The 17473-nt window shown below is 38.1% G+C and overlaps 3 protein-coding genes across 6 annotated transcripts; 1 reads left to right on the top strand and 2 right to left on the bottom strand.

The window, feature by feature from the left end:
- The first annotated feature begins 391 nt into the window (after positions 1-391).
- LOC137720739 (CDP-diacylglycerol--glycerol-3-phosphate 3-phosphatidyltransferase 2-like) lies at positions 392-3925 on the top strand. Its single transcript, XM_068459855.1, has 7 exons — positions 392-1175; positions 1551-1648; positions 1750-1800; positions 1947-2060; positions 2726-2782; positions 2905-2990; positions 3109-3925. Exons 1-7 carry the CDS (start codon positions 620-622, stop codon positions 3227-3229), a joined length of 1083 nt encoding a protein of 360 aa, XP_068315956.1. The 5' UTR covers positions 392-619; the 3' UTR covers positions 3230-3925.
- A 536-nt stretch (positions 3926-4461) lies between these two features.
- LOC137720557 (protein IN2-1 homolog B-like) lies at positions 4462-7111 on the bottom strand. The gene is made up of 10 exons (XM_068459640.1): positions 6877-7111; positions 6628-6699; positions 6478-6538; positions 5984-6070; positions 5610-5708; positions 5430-5532; positions 5268-5344; positions 5009-5116; positions 4804-4884; positions 4462-4722 (listed from the first exon to the last, which is right to left on the bottom strand). The coding sequence occupies exons 1-10, from the start codon at positions 7086-7088 to the stop codon at positions 4711-4713; spliced, it is 912 nt and encodes a 303-aa protein (XP_068315741.1). The 5' UTR covers positions 7089-7111; the 3' UTR covers positions 4462-4710.
- Positions 7112-7620: 509 nt separating this feature from the next.
- Positions 7621-11639, bottom strand: LOC137720634 (probable protein phosphatase 2C 38). Of its 4 annotated transcripts, none has more exons than XM_068459721.1 (5): positions 11149-11629; positions 10293-10769; positions 9303-9685; positions 8445-8681; positions 7621-8258 (listed from the first exon to the last, which is right to left on the bottom strand). In XM_068459721.1, exons 2-5 carry the CDS (start codon positions 10612-10614, stop codon positions 8031-8033), a joined length of 1170 nt encoding a protein of 389 aa, XP_068315822.1. In that variant the 5' UTR covers positions 10615-10769; positions 11149-11629; the 3' UTR covers positions 7621-8030. The 4 variants fall into 4 exon arrangements, with proteins under 4 accessions (XP_068315822.1, XP_068315823.1, XP_068315825.1 ...); XM_068459722.1 differs by having other exon boundaries at positions 10293-10710; XM_068459724.1 differs by having other exon boundaries at positions 9303-9670; positions 11149-11622.
- Positions 11640-17473: the final 5834 nt, after the last annotated feature.

The following is a 17473-nucleotide window of genomic DNA, read 5'->3' as shown; positions in this document are numbered from 1 at the left end:
AGAAAACAGCAAGAAGAAACACCTTGAGGTTATAGGGAACAGACAAGGGCCAAATAAGTTACATGAATAAGGTTGTGCGACGGAAGAAGAAGACGACTATACCTAAGTATTACATTTTTCTTCAAAATCTCGGTTGGGCAATAATCTACTAGCTGGATTCGTTATTGCAAATCTAATCATATCATTTACCCCAAATATAAAATGTGGTGAATTTGTGGACATTTACTAGTTACGTACTTTATTACATATATTGTAGCCAATCCAAAAAATAAAAGTGCAAATAAAATAAGTGAGAACCCTTTTTCTTTCTAACTTTGACAAAAAAATAAAATAAAAAAGGCAAACAAACAGAGAACTAACAAGTGGAATGGAACCATGGAATAAACTTAGCTCTAGAATTCTCCAACCAAAATCAAAGCAACCCAACTTCCTTTCTTCCCAAACGCAACAGATAATCAACAGCAGAAGAAGAAAGAGAGCTGCTAAAATAAGCAAACGCAGACCTCTCCAGCTTCTAGTTGTGTTAGTTTTTATAACCGTTTCACCTGAAAGTGAAGAGAGAGAGTCCTGCCGAAACTTAAAAAGCACTTTTTGTAGAAGTTGTTTTGGTTGGCCAGCCATGTCAGCCCTGGTGCTCAAAATGACCACAGCAGCCTCCTCTATATACCCCAAAAAGCCCTACCAAATCCTCTTCAATTCCATCTCCTCTCCCTCCCCTCCCCCAAATCGTAAAATCCTCGTTGCAGCATTATCGCAAACACATAAATACTCCGGCTGCAGGATAACCCCCTGCGCACCATTCCTTCCTTTTCGCCAAAACCCGTCCCCCAGATTCCCTGAATGCTTCTCCGCCTCCTCTTGCTCCCGCAACCGCAGTGACGCTAGTGGGGTTTCCTCCGAAGATCGCGGAGAGTCCTCTGGTGGGTCCGGCTCTGAGTCCGGCCCCGGTGGTGGTGGTGGTGGTGCTCTTATGGCCGATATGGGTTCGGCGAATCATAAAGGCGCCGATTGGTACGACAGCCCATTGTACCCGAACCAAGACGAATTGCTTTCTCCTCTGCAACATCAACAACAAAAACAACAGCAGCTGCAATCCCAATCCTCCTCCAAATTCCTCACCTTGCCCACCATTCTAACACTCGGCCGCGTCGCCTCCGTGCCGGTTCTCGTTAGCAGTATGATTTCGATTGAATTTTTTATTTCGTTGCAAATTGCATTGACTGCAATTGTGTATCTGGCTGATTTTTGAATCGCCGGTGTGGGTTTTGTTTGTTCTTTGACTTTTGTGTCTCTGTTGGGAGATCCAATGCAATTCGAGTAATCATATTTTGGCAATGATGTTGATTTGTATGATGTATTTTGCTAACTTTTGAATTGCCCTTGTGGTTTTCGTTTGTTTTTTGATATTGATGTCTCTGTTGGGAGCGTCAATACAATTGACATCTGGGTTTTGTATGCATTCTCGGTTTCTGCAGATTTGGTTTTGGTAGCATAATGTCCTTGCATTTGATTAGGCTAACCTTGGTTTTTTCTTTCTTTCAATGTCGTAGCTTTCTATGTCGATAGTTGGTGGGGAACAACTGCCACGACTAGTATTTTCATTGCTGCAGCAATTACTGATTGGCTCGATGGGTATATTGCTCGGAAGGTTAACTTATTTTCTTTTCAATTGATTTTGGGAATTTCAATTCTTGAGGTTGTTCATCGGGGTCAAATTATTGACTTTGTAAGAGTTTATTTGCGTTTCAGATGAGATCAGGATCTGCATTTGGCGCATTTTTGGATCCGGTAGCTGATAAGGTATTGTTTTCCCCACCAAAGTTAAAATGAAACACTTCCATTGTCAGTTTCAGCTTATTGAAATAAAAGTACTGCTTTTGTTATTATAATTCTTCTCTAAAACTGTTCTAGGGTTCTAAATTGATTGTCATTCCTGCTGAATGCAGCTCATGGTTGCAGCGACACTGGTTTTATTGTGTTCTAGGCCTTTGGATGTTGCTATGTTTGGGCAAGTTCCATGGCTCTTTGTTGTTCCTTCAATTGCCATAATTGGTAGAGAGGTATTATATTGTTCTATTTGTCTCCTTCATTTTCTTAGTTATTAATTAATCGGTTCAGGGCTTGCTTTCTTGTATGTCTTGTATTGGTGGACCAATAAAATATTTCACTGGTGTATTAGTAAGTCAAAATTAAAGTTGATTGTATTTTTTGCCAGGAAGTTATGGTTAGTAGAAAAATGAAGTGTGCCTGTATTTAACATGAAAATATTTGGGCATGATCTTGAATGTAGAAAAAGTACAAAGGCATCTTCATAAAGATGTTGGGTGTGCGTTGGGCTGGGGAGGCGGGGGGGGGGGGGGGGGGGGGGGGGGGGGGTGGGGGGGTTGTTTGTTCAGGATATCATGTACTTGGACAGTATGTTGAATTGCGGTTTGAAAATACATTGGCATATCATTTCATCCATGTTAGGTATAGTGTGGGCTTTTACTCTTTTTTGTGCATTCGTGTGCATATTCTGCATGTGAGTTTCCAAGTTCTACTGTTTCAGGTTCATAAAACAAATCTTTTTAACCTATATTCTGCTCCAACAAGTAATTATCTTATCGGCTATTCTCTCTTCCCCCACCCAACTTTTTCATTGATCAATTATTTACATCCTGTAGTTTTATGGATTCCTCATGTTAATAACACTGTCTCACTAATTGCTTCTGCGTCTTACTTTTAGATAACCATGTCTGCAGTTAGAGAATGGGCTGCTTCTCAGAACGCTAAACTTTTAGAGGTTTGTTTTCCTTCCCCATGCGACCTCTGAACAACTGCCTTCTCATTTCATAACTCATAGAAGATTTTAGCTGTAACTCAGATCGTAAATTAAGTTTTCATTCAAATGATAAATATTCTCAGGCTGTAGCTGTAAATAACTTGGGAAAGTGGAAAACAGCCACACAGATGATAGCACTAACTATCCTCTTGGCAACCCGAGACAACAGGTACATCGTCTGGTTTTCTTGAATTTTGGGCTATTCTTTTTAGGTCAATACAGATGAAATAGTTTATTAGTTTAGTTTCTGACGCCATTTTCATCCATCTGTCATCCAACTTGTGCAGCCTTGGAAGACCAGAGGTTCTAGTAGCTTCTGGTGTTGTTTTGCTTTATGTTTCAGCAGGCCTTGCTGTATGGTCTTTGGTTGTGTATATGAGCAAGATATGGAAGGTACTGCTGAGGTAGTGTGTGCGCGACTCCTCTATGTTCACTGATACACATACTTCTCGATCGAGTAACCATTTCAAATGCGAAGAGGTACTTGTCAGTGCTCTCTGTACATGAACCCAGTAATGATCAATCTTGCACAGCGTTCCGCTGATAGTCAATGGAGGGGACAACACATTATTGCTAGAGATCCTTAAGCATTTAAGTAAATTTTGCTTTAATATTTTGGGGTGGGTAGTATCCTTTTGCTTAATCGCTGCCCTCGACGACTTTATATTCTCACAGATGTCATGTCAGGTTGATCTAATTTTTTGGAGTAATACCTGGATAGAGATGTTGAAACAAAATTTCTTCATTGCGTATCATATTTAAGGCGGTTATTCAATATTTTTATCTGTTCACTGATTCGGGAAGATTCTGGTTCTTTGAAGCGAGGTTAGGATGGATCATGTTGCGTTAATAAGTTGCTTCTGCAGTTTGGTGTTGGAGATGATTTATGTGCTTGTTGATTTCAGAAAGTGTAAACAAAAAGTATCTACGGTTAAATAAAGCAGCTTTCTAAATTCCCTTGGCTATTCCAACTGCTTATGGCTTTTACTTTCAAGCAGAACATTTTTTAGATTTCTGCAGGATCTTATAAGATTGATTAGTTTTCCTTGTAAGGTTGTACCAGGAAAAAGAACTGTTTGTACGTTATGTGGAGGAGTCGTTCCTTATGGCAAAATTATAGCTTGAAACGAGTGCATTAACTTTTCTGTGAGGAATGACTTCTTACGTATAGTTATGGTTATTTTCGACAACTTCGTCAGAATTTTGTCAAAATGAGTTATGTTGGAAGGATCATTGCTACAATTGGGTTAAAGTTGAGGGATCATTGCTCCAATTGGATTAAAATTAGGGATCATTTCTCCAGTTGGATTAAAGTTGAGGGACCATTGATACAATTTTTCTTACATATTTGCCTCTTGATTCAGCCTCTTTTACATGAGCACGTGACTCATTTTAACGGAAGTTCTAATAGAGTTGACGAAAATAATCATAGCTGCACGTTTTAAGAAGTTGAGGGACCATTGATAATGGACTTTTAATTGAGGGATCATTGCTCCAATTGAGTTAAAGTTGAGGGCCCATGACAACAATATACTCAAAATCTAAGTGCTTCATGTAAAATCGCTTAAAAGTGCTTCATGAAAAAATATTTGACAAGTGCTTCTCCAGAAAGCACTTTTATGATTGACAGAAAGACTGAGAAAGTCAAGAAAACCAAGTCCCTAACAATTTGGTTATCACATAAAATTATTCTTAAAAGGAAAGCTGCAAGTACCAATTCAGCTAACTTATTACACAAGAAATGAAGATTCGCTTGAATAATTACACCCCCAGTTTTTGGGAATTATGATTTGGTTGTCCAGGTTCTCCGAACCACCATCAGTACTTTGCAACGCATACGAGCGAAACTTGGAACATCTGCATCGATACCTAACTTTGCTATGCTGATTTCATTTCTGAGCCTGCAAAACCAATGAACTAAGAAATTAGCATTTGAAAACGACGAGAATTGCCTTCCTAGCATGATGCAACAAGAAAATTACCAAAAACCGTCTCTTGTAACTTTCGACAAGCTCTTTGGGATCACGCCGTGTCTGTTTGTAAGCTACATTTTTGTCCATCTCCTACAAGAGCGATATACATATATATTCATACGAGTAACCTTTTCGATGAAATTTTGAATCCAACTTTATAATCTGAATTATGCAATACATAAACTCGTGTTTTAAACTTGGAATCGTTGTGTACCTCAATCCATGCTGCCAGTTTAGGTCTGCCTGCAGTGATGTCATACTTCTTCACGTCCAATAAGAGAGGCTGAAATCTTTCAAGGAATGGAGCATAAGCTATATCCACCTGAAAGTAAGAACAAACTTAAAAAAACTTCAACTGTTGCCCAAAACTTCATATGAATTTTGTACGCGAGGATGGAGACTGTCCTGTAACGCTCAAGGAAAATGAAACTTAAACGCTAATTGACAGAAAACAGATATAGCTGCGATATTACCAGACTGAACTTGCCAAGAAAGAAGGGTCCATCTTCGAATTTGGAAAGAGCAGTTTCGATATAGTCAAATGAAGCACCTGCTTCAACACACGACTATGGTTAATTGGAGCCCAGTTTCAACTTAAATCAAATAACATCGAAAGAAGCAAGTGGTCGTCTCACCAGCTGCCTCGATTTCATCTTCTTTAATTGACGAAAACACAGATTTATTGAAGGTGTCTGTGTAGGACAGCAACTCTTCTGCAAACTCTTTCTTTGCTTGATCCTATATTTGCAGAGTATAAGGTTTTGTATAACATAGAGCAGTCAATATTCAGTAACCAAGTATTCTTGAAATCTTACGTCAGGGAACAGTGAAGGCCCTTCAAAGTGACTGTCAATGTATCTAATCAAATCAAGGCTCTCTCCTTTCACTTCGTTATTGTGTTCAAGTGAAGGCACCTGCGTTCAAATTTCACATCAGACACGCCTTGTAGAGAATGCAATGGGAAATTAAGCATATGAATGACACAGAAATTTTGTGCAGACATAATGGCCGGAAACATCCCATTGGCTCCTTTTTCCATATAATTAACCAGTGTAGTTTCTGTGAACTCCACAACAGGGCGGTATTTTAGATGCCTTATGATACGGGAGCATTTCGTTGTAATGCAGCACAAAACAAATGAAAACAGCCTTGTAGACTTGTAGCATATGCTCTAGGTTCAAAATTTCACCTTGTTAGCAGGGTAGACTTTCTCCTTGTACCAAGCAGGCCTGTCTTGCAGATCAATAGGAACTAACTGTATCTTTTCCTCCAATCCCTGTTCATAAGAATCATCAATGATTAAAAGGTTTGATCTTGGCGGTGAGAACAAAAACAGCCGAAGTACCAGCGTACTCAACACAGTAGCAAACATCCACAAACCAGCAAGCATTAAGAGTTGCCCGCAGAATCAATATCCAATTTGGGAGCTCCGAAAAAAGTATGCCAAGGAAACAGATTAAGTTTTCCCTTTTGTTTCTACTGGAACTTAAGATACAAGAATCCGATTCACAAGTCCCGGCCCTTCTACTCTAAAAGCTTCACTTGAGAAGTTCTATTCACTTTTTGCAAAGCCAAACGACACGGATGAAATACTCTCAAAGTTCTTTTGTTCTCCTTAAGTATTTTTGCAGCCGTTCTAATCAACTCAAGTAAAACCAAACAATGAAATGTTCTTGAAACAACCTTACAATTCCGGGCAATCCACGCACGCTGCGCATACGGGCACTGGTAAGATATATACAACCTTCAACAATCCAAAAACCCAACATTTTCCAACGGTCAGATTCAAACTGAATGCAATTAAGTACTGAAAACCTAGTAATCTACACCAACCTTGTATTTCCATCGAAGATTGGAGGTGGGTCCGATGTAGAAGTAAGAGCTGGTGGAAGAACCTCTTGCCCGCTTCCCACATAAGAACAAGAAAACCAAAAACAAATACGCAAAACAAGATTGCTCACTAATTTATGAAGTAAAAGATGGAGACTTTTACAATTCTAGCAACTGGGTTCTTAAAAACAGAGAAGAAAGGTAAGAACTTTAGTTTGAACTGCACGAAATTTCCCATCTACTGTAACATACCCAGTCGCCATAGTTGCAGAGACTGAAGCTCTGGTTTTCTTTCCAGGGGAAGCTCGAAGACGAAGCTTGGGTGGAGACAATACGGCGGCGTTTGGAAATCTGGCTGTCACTGATATCTTGGAGAGAGAATCTGAGATGCGCGGCCAAGATTTCGGAGATGGTGATGGTGAAAAAGCAGCAGTGCCTCTCAATCTCACTTTCAAAGTCGCCATTTTGCGGTTTGAGTTGGTTTTGATTGGTTGTTACGTATTTATGTTCTTAACGGATTTTACAGAAATTTTCCGGGAAAAAATAAATAAAAATTATTATTTGAGAAAATTAAAGGCCAAAAGGAGAAAGAGTCTGCATTTTAGATTAAGATATAAAATATCCAATCATTTTTGGATTTGAGCCATTGGTTAAAACAAAAGCCTGAAAAGTTATACAAACGGTATGCTATTTTAAATTAATCTTTTAATATTCCAAAAATATGGCTACATGTTATTTTTATTGGGCTTTTTAATTGTTAAATATAAATGACTTGAATTTACGGAGATACAATGGTTGAAATGAAAGAAACAAAATTTGAAAGTTGAAAACAAAATTGTGAAAAGGAGTCAAAATTTGAGAAGCGAATATAAGAAATTCATGCTTCAAGCCGAAAAAAGCCTTATGTTTTCACGTCATGTAATTTAAAATACATTACTTGATATAGAGTCCTGGTGCAAGTTGAATTGGAGATTTCGATGGACATAATGCTTCCAATTTTATATTTTCAAGGCAAACATATAATATTCATGCAAATTGTAGCTCTCAAAAGAAAAAAAATTAACAATAATCATGTCATGTTCCAATGGCTAGGAACTTTCTGCAGAAATTTTTCTGAGACTCTCAAGTTCTCTAGCTACTCTCTTTCCATTTATACTGAAACTTCATGTGGCATTAAATGTAAAAATTAAAAATTTTAAAAAATTTTAAAAACCCATAAAGCACAGCTATACTATACATCAGAAGAAGAGAGAAGAAAAAGGGGAAAAAATGGAAAAAAAGACCCAAAAATCTGCCTTGAACTCCCTTCTTTGTATAGAAAACAAAAGCTTTTGTTTGTTTCTTAGTACAAGTGAAGAAAACCAGGGGGTTTTTGAGTGAGATAGATCCATTTGAACCTCCTAAATCTAGGTGCCGGTGGCAGGGACACCACCACCTGCCTTAACGGAAAGCAGAGGCCCGTGCCCGTAGCTATGACTGACCAGATGCGAATCTAGGAACAGAACTACCACTGTGATGTCGTCGTGAAAATGTCTCCTCACCCCTCGGTCTATCTTTTTTAAGTCCGAATATCTCATTTCTCTCTTCTTTGCTGCTTCACGAAGCGCGGCTTTCACAAGTTTCCTTGCAATACCCTGCACAAATACGGGAAAACATTATAGCAGGTGGAATAGCAACTTCAATAAAAGACAATTTCGATCTGAGATATTGAGATACTGAGCTTATGATATCGTACGGGCAAAATAAGACTGATCGCCCGAGAGCCAGAAGATAGTTGAGTAAATACTAAAGAAAGCCAAAACTTGACATAGGAACCGTACATTACGCGGATAGCTCTGGACAATGTCAACTGCGTCCTGATTGCTTAACTGCTCCCATAGGCCGTCTGATGCAAATATGAGAAACTGATCCTCAGGGTAGAGTTTTTGGACTAGGATAGTTGGCTCAGCTTTAAGGATCGGCTTGTTGAAGGGTTGTGATAATCTGAACTTTGCCAATAGAGGTTCTTTGTTAAATTCTTGCCTCTTCAGGTAGGCATCGCCGATGGATCTTGAAACCTGCAAGACAAGCAAACATCTCTAACATGAGTGCTGCACTACTGTGCACGCCATGCCATCTTTGTGAAGAGGACATGCAAATTTGGTCACGAGCGTAGAAGATTTCAATGAATGAGAATTACCAAAACTTCAAAGCAAAAATTATGCCAACCTAACCAGAGGTTTCATAGTTTATCTTAAACAAACTCTGTTCTAATTTAATTTATCCGTTATGATAGGGGAAGACAGGCCTGACCCAAGGGCTTCATAACATATACTTTCACCAAAAGACTAATAAATATTAATGTCCAAAAGATCTCAAATCATTTGTTAAAATGCACCAGAGCATTCCTCCAGCAAATTTGCAAAATTGTTTGAAGCTCCGGGTTCAAAAATAAAAGTCAATACACATAAACCTCAATTGTTTAGTTCCAAATCCATTCCAATAATGGCACCACGCCCTAGTCAGGAAATATAATAAATGAAAACATTGCGAAAACTAAAGGACTTCCAGACGAAAATACTCAGCCACACACAAGTCAAAGGGGAAAACGATCACTATATATGTATGCGTACCCTGGTAACAGAAAATGAATTGGAAAACATTACACGAAATTAAGAACAGATAAGAAAGTTAATCACCTGTATCAAACCCTTCACGCGCCACACCTTGTGCTTTAACATCACAATCTGTGGATCATCGGGATGCAACGAGTGCAACTCCTCTCTCACAGATTCATGACTTGCATTGTGCTCAATCGATAACTGAACTGCTTTTACCTGCTTAACGGTCTTTTCCAGTCTTCCTAGCACCACACGAGAATCCCCCGCATTTGCTATGTATAGCAGCCCACTACATACTATGCCTACTAAACAACATGCACCAACAGAAGCAAGCAGTGGCTTGATTGCCCACTGCTTCTTTACTAGAGAGAGGAACTCCTCTTCGGTCGCCAAAAATGCTTTGGTGATAACATCGGCTGACATTCCTTGATTCTCTGATGTGAACTCTGCACCACGGAAAGCTGTCAAGTCAGTAAATATATGCATTAGCTATCTAAGTAGTGGAAGCGAAACCTGCATAAATAAGATATCTGTTATACCATAAAAACTGATAACAATAGGGATTATCACGTGACCAGAACCTCAGTAGTTCGTAAATTTTCATAATTAGTATTATGACATATAATTCATGATCAAGGAGGTTGTTAATGAAAGAAAATTCAAGAAATCCAGTCCAAACCACGTGTTTTACACCTCACTCTGGAACCTCACAATTGCCATAATAATAACGAAATTCTTATCCCCACTGATCCCGATCCTGACTCAAACATCATCAGTCGAGCATTGCAAAATGAATAAACTGTCACTACAAAGATAATCCCAGACAATAAGGCTCCCACTCGAGCATTGAAATAGCTCTTGATGATCGCATGTGTAGCAAGCATGCAAGACAGATCGCACCAAAACGACTATACCTTGTTTAATACTACTTTCCTACGGTGCACGACATAAGAAAATACTACTTTCTCAGGTTTTTTTTTAACAATAGGAGCATTAGTTCAGTTATCACAATTACCAAACTCCTCAATCGGTCTAAAAAAGATGAATTTAGGAGGAAGAATGACGCACTCTTGATATTGTTGAACAGGTGTTCATTTAAAAACCGGGCTGTTTCTGGACCTCCGTGTCCATCATAAATTCCAACAAATGTTCCATGAGGACCTGATTCGAGGGAGCTCAATGGCCCTGATTCCAGTTGGCTATGGTCTTCCAACAAATTGTTTGCTTGAATTACTGCCATCGAGAAATCTCCATTAACATGATGCCCTGAATCTTTATGCCACAACAAACCATCAATTCGACCACTCACGTCCCCCCTATTAGAATTTTCACCCTCGAAAGATGGTTTCCAGCAAGGTGACACAAGTTTCAGAAAAGTAGTTGATACCATCCCTCACATATTCTCAACCAAATGACACCAGAATTAAATTATTCAACGAGTCATCGTTGTGAACATGAGCTAATCCTCGCGCCGCCTCTAGCTTCCCTACAATTACAAAATCCAAGAGGTGTAAATCATCGAACTATGATCGGTATGTGAATAACCTGCATATAAATTTACGAGTAAAAATTAAATTGCAAACAGAACCAAAGTCAAATTGAAAGGTGTGCAAAACAAGATAATATGAGTTTAGGAAGATAATTAACGTCCAGGTAATTATTGAAAAGGGGCACAAATAAATAAAATGGGCATGTCCAGAAACAGCACAATATTCCCAGGTAATTAAAATGCAAAATAAAAACTAATAGGTATTTCAGAAAAGACACGAACTTTGTCATGAAAAAACATCAAAACCATAAATTCAATTGTCCAACATATACTTAAGACCAAACAAACATCTGGGGTACGAAAACACAACATTGAATCATAACTCAAACAACAAAAGTTCATGTCTTTAAGAATTCAAAAACAAAATCTCCATACCTTGTATTCGATGTGTTGGAGCCTTGGAGGGGGATTCTTCTGGCCTTTGTCTATGACGATTCAACTACCATCCGAGAGCTCAGAAGAACATTTTTATTCGGATTAGACTGAGAACCAATGAAGCAGATTTGGAATGTTCTGACAGAAAAAAAGGTTGTCAGAAACGTGGAAAGGGTTAGATCGAAGGAATGAAGAGAGAGAAATAGAGGTAGAGAGAGAAAGAAGAGAGGGGGGAGAGAGAGAGAGGGAGCAGTAAATTGGTTCTCTTTATTATTTAACAACAAAAAAAAAGGTTATAATCTTTGTTTCTTGCAGGGAAAGAGAAGATCAAGCATGGAGAAAGAAGAATACAAAGTTACAAACCCCTCGCCCTCGGTTTGAAAAAACCATGATAAGGGTGAGAGCTGAGGCCTTTCGGGTTGGATTTTCAGTTTTAGTATTCTAATTTATGGGCTGGGGTTTTGACTTTGACCTCCAACAAACCACCATTTTAGGCAGCTTTTGCTCATCTTCCCTTCCCCAACCTTTATTTAGTAACAACTCCCTTCTAATAAGTTGTTCTAAAGAATAATCATTCCCACTTTGCCAATTATATTGTGTTGCCTTTGGGAATTTCTTGGGAATATAGTTGTCAACTTGTTGTCACTATCTATTACCAAATAATTTGTATCATGTTGCATAAATCATAATAAAAAAACATATTTTATTATTTGAATTTAAGTTTCATCGCGTTTGTTACAACAGTGTTATATGCATCAAAACTTAGGTTCTAATTCTCCTTCCAATAGTTCAGATGAATTTAATGTAATTATATTATCATTTGGCAAAACAAGAAGAACACATTTGGGTGCATTTTTTCTCGTTGCTTTTAAGTAGTGGTGGTACATCGCCTCCGTGTTAACATCTTGTAAAAAAAAATTTGGGTACCGGTAACATAATAAGAGTGGACTATATGATTGATATATACTACTCTTGGGATATGATAATAAAAAAAAATCCACGTACTATAAGTTCAATGAAGTAGTAACATCACATAGTTGTGTTTCAAGTCTACCGAAAATGTGCTCTAATGAATGTGTATAATTTAATCAATTTTGCTCTCCTAAGGTCCTTATGCATATTAACCACAAAGATTATATTAGTTTAGATTCAAATACTTAAAATATTTGACAACTTAATTAAGCACAACCAGCTTAAAATGAAGGAGACCATCGTGATTGTGAGACTGGAGAGGAAGAAACGAGTTCCTTAATGGTTATGAATTTAAGCTTTTAGATCTAAATTAGTATACTTTTATGGCTAACATGAATTTGATCCTCAAGATAAAAATCTTAGAAGAGCAGAACTTCTACTATATAAATTTCAAAATTTGAGCTCATTTAATATGGCAATGATCATTCCTTCAATACTCCTTTTATTTTATTTTATGTTGCTTGGTGAAGATTGAACCTTTTTTGTGGGTTAATTTTTGGTTCGTGTGTTTTTTATGACATTAGACACATAGTTTTTATCGGTATGCACCAATTTGATTAAACCATATGGATTCGACATTTCGGCAGTCACTGTAACGGCAACAACTTCCTTCCAAGAACATGGGACTTTTCTCTTCTACTTGGAGAAAATCGAAGCTTGACTTTATTTTAGCAACATAAGATTTGATGGCTTTGAATAAGTTTATTGTTCATCTCTATGCGTTCTCTTCTTGGTCTGAAGTGAAGAACTTTCGTATCAATTTTCTACTCGTAAGTTACAGAGGAATGTTGAAGCGCTGATTAGATAGTAACTTAATATATATAACGTTAACTACTTGTTCAGATGCTCTAAACAATAAATTGTTTGGATAATGAGATTATGTTATGAAGCATGTCCAAATAAATGATTAGCTGTATTAAATTACTAAGAGCGTATTTGAAAATACTCTTAAAATGGCTAAAAGAAGTTAAATCCTGGAAAAACATTTAAAGTACTACCTCGAATAAGCACTTAACGGGTGCTTTTTAAGTACTTTTGAAACCCAAAAATATTTTCTCTAAAAACGCTCTTAATTATTTTAAAAGCATTTCCAAACGAGTCCTAACTAGTCAACACTCGTGTATTCTTGTAATTTATAACAATTTTTTTTATTACTTTATTTTGCCAATATATTCATCAGCCTATATGTGAGTTTGTTTCAATTCTTAATTTGTTCACATAACCCTTTTATCAAAATTTTAACTATTTATCAATTTTAGTTGTGAATGTAGCATTTGGTTGATGTACATGTCCCTAAAATATGGTATTATACATTGCCCATGATAGAATTAATGATAACTGTGACAATTCATGGTAGAGGGGGACAATAGTGAGCGGGAATGAACCCATTAGCACGTGATGTTAGAACATAAGTAAAGTACAGTAGAGTAGGTAAGGATTATACCCTCAGAGGTAGCCACCTATATTGAGACTCGCCAAGAATCCTCGTCGATACGAACTTTCAGTAGCTAAAACCTGGAGGGGCGCAAAACAGAAAATGTGAGTGGGCAAAAAACAAAGTTTTTGAAAACACATTTCTCTTTTTAAATATTATAATCCCTCACCGTAAAACCTGTATAGTTTCCCAAAAAATAATACTACCTACATAATTAGAAACCATTCTCGAAAGCAATGGAAATCGAGTATATGCCAAGTCAAGTACCTCAGCTGTAAACATGTAAGTCAGGTGATATAATTTAATGCAGAATGATATGTCAGCCGGAGTCACCTAATGTGACCTGTACGGCTGAACCTATTGCTCATCAATCTAGCTGGAGTCACCTAATGTGACTTGTATGGCACTAAACATGCACACGGGTCGGAACCACCTAATGTGGTATGTACGACAAGCTGGGTGTAAATGAGTACGCTCAAGTGCTACAATCATGTGAAGGCTGTGCAACGAATCGCAAGTCACCTACGAGTCGGAACCACCTAATGTGGTCTGTACGACAGGCTGGCACCTGACTTGGATCCAAGTTGAGCATGCGGTGCGAGAGGTGAACGATCACGTGAAGGCTAGGCCCTAGCCACGGGCGGAGCAATAACACCGGGGTGCAGGATAATGAGTACTAAATGCATCTAAACATAACCATACTCACCGTAATCACTATCATTGTGACATACTCACCTGAAACTTACCTGGGCCTCCGCATCATCAACAAATATTATGCATATATATATATATATATATATATATATATATATATCAATGCATATACTAACATGTAAGGTAATTGACATGGCATTTAAAAACGTAAATCCATTTAACACAGTTATGGGAAAATGTAAAGCATATATACGTATATATAGAAAACCAAAAGCCCACTCACCTGAGGTCCACGCTACACTTTCTAGCACAAATATCAAAATGTCTCGAACGATCGTCGCCTAGAACAAATATCAAACCACGTCTCATAATCCTTACTGATAGAACACGTAATTTACATAAAACACATCCCCAAGGATGTTCTAGAATGATTTGAGACCCATTGACCAAAAGTCAACCGTCGGTCAAAGATCGACGGTAGGGTCCACAACCCTACGTAACTCGATCCGGAAGATCTACATCTCAGATTTCCGATCCGTAACTTCCAAAGATCTACATTATGCTTCTAGAATAACATACTAAAGTTTCATTATGATCCAACAACTAGATCTCCGCCAATTGCAAATTCAAGTGGCGGTTAACGTTTTATTTTATAAACATACAATATCCAATTCGAGAAGATCCGTATGTTGGATTCCCGATCCATAAGTTTCTATGGTCCTTAAATATTACGTACTATAAAATATTAAAGTTTAGTGATGATCCAACGATCAGATCTTTGATTGCTATAATGTTCAAGTGGCGGACCTTAACGAAATTTTGCCAAATTCTGCAGATTTTGCAGATTTTCTGGGCAATCTTTGGAACTCCATATCTCACTTGTTTGTCAACCAAATTCGACCCATAATATACCATAACGAAGCTAGAGAAGTGGTACCTAATTGGAGTCCAAATGGTCACCGGAGATGGCCAAAAAATGGCCAGAAAGACGGCTGTCCACGGGAAAACAGGGAAATTCGCCAGAATTTCTGAGAATCCTTTCAACGTCCATAACTTTGTTAATACTCAACAAAATCAAGTGATTCGAAAACGGAAATCATAGTTCTCAACGAGACAAAGAGATTGGTACCTTACACGGCTTTCTCGCCATGATTTGGCCGTAAAATGCCTCGAAAGTGGAGGAAGTCGCCGGAAACTGGGCAAACTTTAAATTGTTTTAACTTTCTCATTTCTCCACCAAATCACATGACCCAAACATGAAAATTCATCTACACAACATGAGGAATCGATTTATACCAGTTTTGAGTTCAAAAGATGGATGAGAATTGTCTGAATCACGCCTAGAAGTCTCGGCCCAAAACCTTGTTCTTCGAACTCGAGGTTAGGATTCGTTTTCAATGAAACAAAACTCAAAACTGGGTTTATGGTGGTGAAGACATACAGACAATGGTTGTTTTGATGTTCAACAAGCCGAAATTTTTGGTGATGATGGTGGTTTGTTTCACGGGAGAAAGGGAGAGCCAAGAGAGAGTTAGAGAGTTAGAGAGAAGGGTTACGGAAGAAGAAGAAAAAGAAAAAGGGTGCGTGTTCCAGAAAAGTGGGGGTAGCCTCACGTGGCACTCATCCAATGATCAGACAAAATACCACCTGTGTTTTAAATGGTAAATTACCAAAATGCCGTCGAGAAGGGGTAGCCTCACGTTCCACTATCAATCATTTTGGTCATTTCATGAAAAAGCTTTATTAAATTAAGGGTATTTTTGTCAAATCAACCTCTCATCTTAAACTAGTGGTTTATTTAAAACAACAAAGACTTTTTACAAAAGAACAAAAATGATTGGTGGTGGATAATGTCAATTATCACTTTTTATCGATTTTAAATTTCAAAAATAAAAATGAAAAATTATGACAATCTCAATAACAACTTTGGCTAAAATTTCTTTTTCTAACCCAATTGAAAGTACAGATAGTAAAGCGAAACAATGTTCATAGTTTTAAAAAAATTGTTGATACTTTAAAAAAATTGTATGCATTCCAAAATTTATAAAAACAGAAGACAAATTTGTATAAAAAAAAGTGGACGACCATATTTTTAAAGTGTCAATAAGAGAAAGAAACAAAAAAAAGTGCATAAGCTGGAAATACAGCAAGGTCAAGGGGCTCCATGCCAAACAAATAAAACAGCTGTCCGACGTGGCATTGCCTAAACATTTCCTGCGGACCGTTCGATGGTAGGCCAACCATGTAGTTTTATCTCTCCCTACCTAATTATCGCATCAGTCCACTCCTCCGAGACGGCGCTACGATTCGTTCCTAGCCACACGCGTCACCATCGCCGGAGACTCAAACATGGCCGCCAGCTCAATCTGAGTGGCCGCCGCCCAAATGACCTCCATCAACGAGCTCGCCGCCAATTTCGCCACCTGCTTCCTCCTCGTCAAAGTACCAATCTTTTTCACCTCTTTTTTTCTCTTTTTGCCCTTTTCAATGTAATTATGATAATACATTCTGTTTAATTAATTAAATAATTATGTGAAGGATGCAGCTGCCGGCGGAGCAAAATTGATTTGCTTTCCAGAAAGCTTTTCGTTTATTGGTGCCAATTGACAAAGATGGTGACAGTCTGAAAGTGGCAGAACCTCTGGAGGGTCCAAAGGCTTGTTCCTTCCTATGGTATCTTTCAGAATTGTGATCTGACCTTCCTTTAGAAGTATGTCTTCGTCAAGGGTTTCGGTCTTCTTCTTCAACGTGTTAACCTCCGAGTTCAACAACATGTTCTTCTCGTTGTATTTCTTCACCTCCTCCCACATCATATTTCTCTCCTCTGAAGTTTTAGGCAGTATCCCCCTAGTAACCGTTAATTCTTTCGTCGATGCCTAGAGGTCACTTTGAAGCTGGTTTATGTTCTCATCCTTCTTAAGCATCTATTAGCAAGGAACACGTCATATAACATACGAAGCACGAGATTCAAACATATTAAGATCTCTACCGTTGAAATTTATACGTGATACTACGTACAGGTTACCTGCATTTCAAGGTCCTTCGACTTGTGGGTGAGATGGGAAAGGTTGTCCATTGCATTTTGCAGTTCACATCGGAGAATGTCATTTCCTTTTACAGCTGCTGCAACTTCAGCTTGCAACTGCTCAACTTCCAGCTCTTTCGGATACAACTTTTCTCTCAGTAGACTTGCTAGTAAAGTTTCTGCTTTAAGCTCATCTCATATCGTCCTACGTAAGTAAGATTGACAACATCAGTAACAGT

Source organism: Pyrus communis, chromosome 16 (genome assembly GCF_963583255.1).
Source record: "Pyrus communis chromosome 16, drPyrComm1.1, whole genome shotgun sequence".
NCBI lineage: Eukaryota > Viridiplantae > Streptophyta > Magnoliopsida > Rosales > Rosaceae > Pyrus > Pyrus communis.
Note: the sequence above shows the minus strand (reverse complement) of the source record. Positions and strands in the feature narration are given on the sequence as shown.

Excerpts from the sequence above, each read along its gene's own strand:
- LOC137720739 (XM_068459855.1), top strand. The coding sequence starts at position 620 with ATGTCAGCCCTGGTGCTCAAAATGACCACAGCAGCCTCCTCTATATAC. Across the intron at positions 1,176-1,550 it reads CGTGCCGGTTCTCGTTAGCA|CTTTCTATGTCGATAGTTGG; the intron begins GTATGATTTCGA and ends TCAATGTCGTAG. Across the intron at positions 2,783-2,904 it reads AGAACGCTAAACTTTTAGAG|GCTGTAGCTGTAAATAACTT; the intron begins GTTTGTTTTCCT and ends AAATATTCTCAG.
- LOC137720634 (XM_068459721.1), bottom strand. The coding sequence starts at position 10,614 with ATGGTATCAACTACTTTTCTGAAACTTGTGTCACCTTGCTGGAAACCA. Across the intron at positions 8,682-9,302 it reads GCGTGAAGGGTTTGATACAG|GTTTCAAGATCCATCGGCGA; the intron begins GTGATTAACTTT and ends CTTGTCTTGCAG. Across the intron at positions 8,259-8,444 it reads TCCAGAGCTATCCGCGTAAT|GGTATTGCAAGGAAACTTGT; the intron begins GTACGGTTCCTA and ends GTATTTGTGCAG.
- LOC137720557 (XM_068459640.1), bottom strand. The coding sequence starts at position 7,088 with ATGGCGACTTTGAAAGTGAGATTGAGAGGCACTGCTGCTTTTTCACCA. Across the intron at positions 6,700-6,876 it reads TCTGCAACTATGGCGACTGG|CGGGCAAGAGGTTCTTCCAC; the intron begins GTATGTTACAGT and ends TTATGTGGGAAG. Across the intron at positions 5,709-5,983 it reads AAGTCTACCCTGCTAACAAG|GTGCCTTCACTTGAACACAA; the intron begins GTGAAATTTTGA and ends ATTTGAACGCAG.